Raw genomic sequence first — 3364 nt, 5'->3', positions numbered from 1 at the left:
CTCTTTATCTGAGACAGTATATATGTAACCGCCTCCAGGGTCTAATATTCCTACGGGACATGTATGTCTCATTCGCCGTGCCGTTTATGGTCTCAAGCAGGCACCCCGCGTTTGGTTTGAGTGTTTTCGTGATGTCGTGCTCAAGGCGGGCTTTATGAAAAGTCATCAAGATGCTTCTCTGTTTGTTTGAACTACATCGCGTGGCAGAGTTTTATTACTTATTTATGTAGATGATATGATCATTACAGGTGACGATGTGGCTGGTATACAGTACACAAAATCTCAGTTGTAACAACAGTTCCACATGAAGGATCTTGGACCTCTTCGATATTTTCTTAGTCTAGAAATTTCTCAAGGTCCGCAGGGTATACTATTATCTCAACAGAAGTATCTCTTGGATATTCTAGATCGAGCTGAGCTAACTGATGATGGAACTGTCGATACTCCACTCCAACAGAATATCAAATTTCGTTCTACTGATGGTGAGCCTCTATCTGATCCTACCCAATATCGACATTTTGTTGGTCAGTTGGTCTATCTGTGCATCTCTCGATTAGATATCTCTCATGCTGTTGGCATTGTCAGTCAATTTGTTAGTGCCTCACGTTCTATACATTATGCTACCTTATTACGGATTCTCCGGTATCTCCGGGGTACTAACACTCGTTCTCTTCTGTTTCCTGCTATATCCAAGTTAGAGCTTTGTGCATATTCTGATGCTGATTGGGCTGGTGATCCCACTATCAGGAAGTCTACCACAGGTTATTGTATATTTCTTGGTGATTTTCTAATTTCCTGACGGAGTAAGAAACAAGATGTTGTTGCTCTTTCCAGCACCGAGGCAGAGTATCGTTCAATGTCCACAACAGTTAAAGAGATTATTCATCTTCGTCGTCTTCTCAGTTATTTTGGTATTTCTGTTACGACTCCTACTCCTCTCTACTATGATAATAAGAGTGTTATCCAGATTGCTAATAATCTAGTATTTCATGAGAGGACCAAACATATTAAGATCGACGCTCATTTTGTCCATCAACAAGTTATCAAGGATAAGATAATTCTACTTCCTCATGTTTCGTCCACTGACGAGCTTGCTGATTTCTTCACAAAGGCCTTACCTGTTCATCGGTTCTAGTTTCTTGTACGCAAACTCAATTTGTTTTATCCAACATGAGTTTGAGGGGGGCTATTGATAATAGTGTATTGTAGTGGGTTTTAGTCCCACATTGGTTGTGAGAACACATCTCAACCTCCTCTACTTGGGGTTTTAGTCCCACATTGGTTGTGAGAACACATCTCAACCTCCTCTACTTGTATAAATATATGTGTACACTCAATATTCAACTCAAGGGACTTGTATAAATATATGTGTACACTCAATATTCAACTCAAGGGAAATTTACCCAAGACTCTCTCTCTCTTACTTTTAACAGCAACAAAAAAACAGGACATACATTATGGAGAAATATTGTAGCAATTTAATTTCATATTAAGATATCAAAGTATCAATTAAATTATCTCCTAATTTCAATACCAAGATTTTGTGATGCCCATCCATGCTTTATCACCAACCACTTTTTCCTCCGGTATTTGGTAACCCAATGAAGTTACTTCCTCGAGCCGCATCCTTAATAAGATGGACATAGGCTACAAGCTGTGCGTCCTCATTGAGCCCTTTAACTTTTAAAAGCTCCTCAAATATCTCTCCTTCTGTGTAAAAACGAGGACTAGTCTTCCAAATTACATAACCAGTTGACTTTATTCTACTTTTTTGCCCATCAAGCTCTTCACCAAAGTAGCTAGTGGCACCATACTTTCTTTTATATGCCACCTTTGAAGATTTTCCTGATGTAAAATGGGGTTTAGGACCTTGTTCTTTACCTTTTGAAGGGCCAATGCATTCTACATCATTCTCTTGAACGGATTCCCTATCATCTTCTTGATCAATATTAATAGAACTTGATTCATCGCTTTCATTTTCTAGGCAAGCACGTCTTTCTTTGACAGTTTCAGAAGCTAAACCAATGGTCCTATCTTTGGCATAAATGATTTGCAAGTTTTCAAAACATGATACTTGTTTGTAACGAAATAGTTTTGCTCGAGGTTGTTCCTATTAACAAATAAAGAGTCAACTCCCACCAAAGGTAAGTCTTCTCAAGGGCACAAGGAGAACATAAAATAGTCAAACTAACATAATCAACTACATTTTATGTGGGAATTACAATATAAATGCATCTGAGGAACATCAAAGATTTAAAAAATGATAATAGAAATGCATCTAGCTGGCAGGCTACTACCTTCTAAATATAGTTGCAGAGATGATGAACATTTCTCGAGACAAAGCCTAATACTTCTACTCACAATTCTTGGCTACTAAAGTACATAATCAGTTACATTTTTCATGTGTGAATTACAGTAGGATCAAAATTATAAAGATCCAAAGTTATCAATTCAAGAAAAATCTAGCCTAGATTCTACAAACAGGAAAAGAAAAAAATATTAATAAATGAAAAGAATAATAAATATTGGCCTTTTACCAGTTCCTAATAGTTTGGTAGAAGGACAGAACCTCATTACAAAAACAAAACAAAAAAATTACTTTTAAGGGCGAGTTATGTATAAATATTAGTTAACGTATCTAATAGCCAACTCAAGCTCGACATTTCCATGGTCTTACCAATCTTCTCCACTAACCAAAAAATAGATTACTGATATTTACTTTTATAAAAAAAAACTTTATTTTGAAAAGATAATCTAGCTACAATTTATCTCAAAAAAAAAAAAAAGCCGAACTCCTATCTGACCCCTCTAGAACATAAGGGATATGGACCATGCAATATTTTTCTGAATTTTCAATGCTTTGATCTATTTAAGACACGATTTAGTAGTTCACTTGAAAACCATCAGTACGTATATGGATAACATTCTATTTTTATGTATAAATTACAAATATATGCATTACATGCTATATAAATAGAAGAGAAAAATAGAAGGGATCTTGTCAAGCTAAATAAAATTGACTAGCTAACTGTCACAAACCTAGTGACACGCCTATGAGTCCAAGCACAAAGCTCACCAATGACGAAAATGGAACCGACTACGATCAAAAGAAGTATAGAGGTATGATTGGATCACTTCTTTATCTTACAACCTCTAGACCTAATATCATGTTTGCTGTATGTCTATGTGCTTTCAAGCTAAACCTAAGGAGTCACATGTTAAGGAGATAAAAAGAATCTTTAGGTGTTTGATACACACACAAAACTTTGGTTTGTGGTACCCATCTTGTGATAGCTTTGCACTTTCTGCTTATTCTGATGCTGATTATGCTGGTAGTCACGTGGATAGGAAAGCACAAGTGGCA

At 36.3% G+C, this 3364-nt stretch overlaps 1 protein-coding gene across 1 annotated transcript; it reads left to right on the top strand.

Annotated features, from left to right (window-relative positions):
• Positions 305 to 799, top strand: LOC109834445 (uncharacterized mitochondrial protein AtMg00810-like). The gene has a single exon (XM_020402468.1). The coding sequence runs from the start codon at positions 305 to 307 to the stop codon at positions 797 to 799; it is 495 nt and encodes a 164-aa protein (XP_020258057.1).

The sequence above is a fragment of the Asparagus officinalis genome, chromosome 1, assembly GCF_001876935.1.
Source record: "Asparagus officinalis chromosome 1, Aspof.V1, whole genome shotgun sequence".
Classification (NCBI taxonomy): domain Eukaryota; kingdom Viridiplantae; phylum Streptophyta; class Magnoliopsida; order Asparagales; family Asparagaceae; genus Asparagus; species Asparagus officinalis.
The sequence above is the reverse complement of the archived record's forward strand: the minus strand, read 5'-3'. Positions and strand labels throughout refer to the sequence as shown.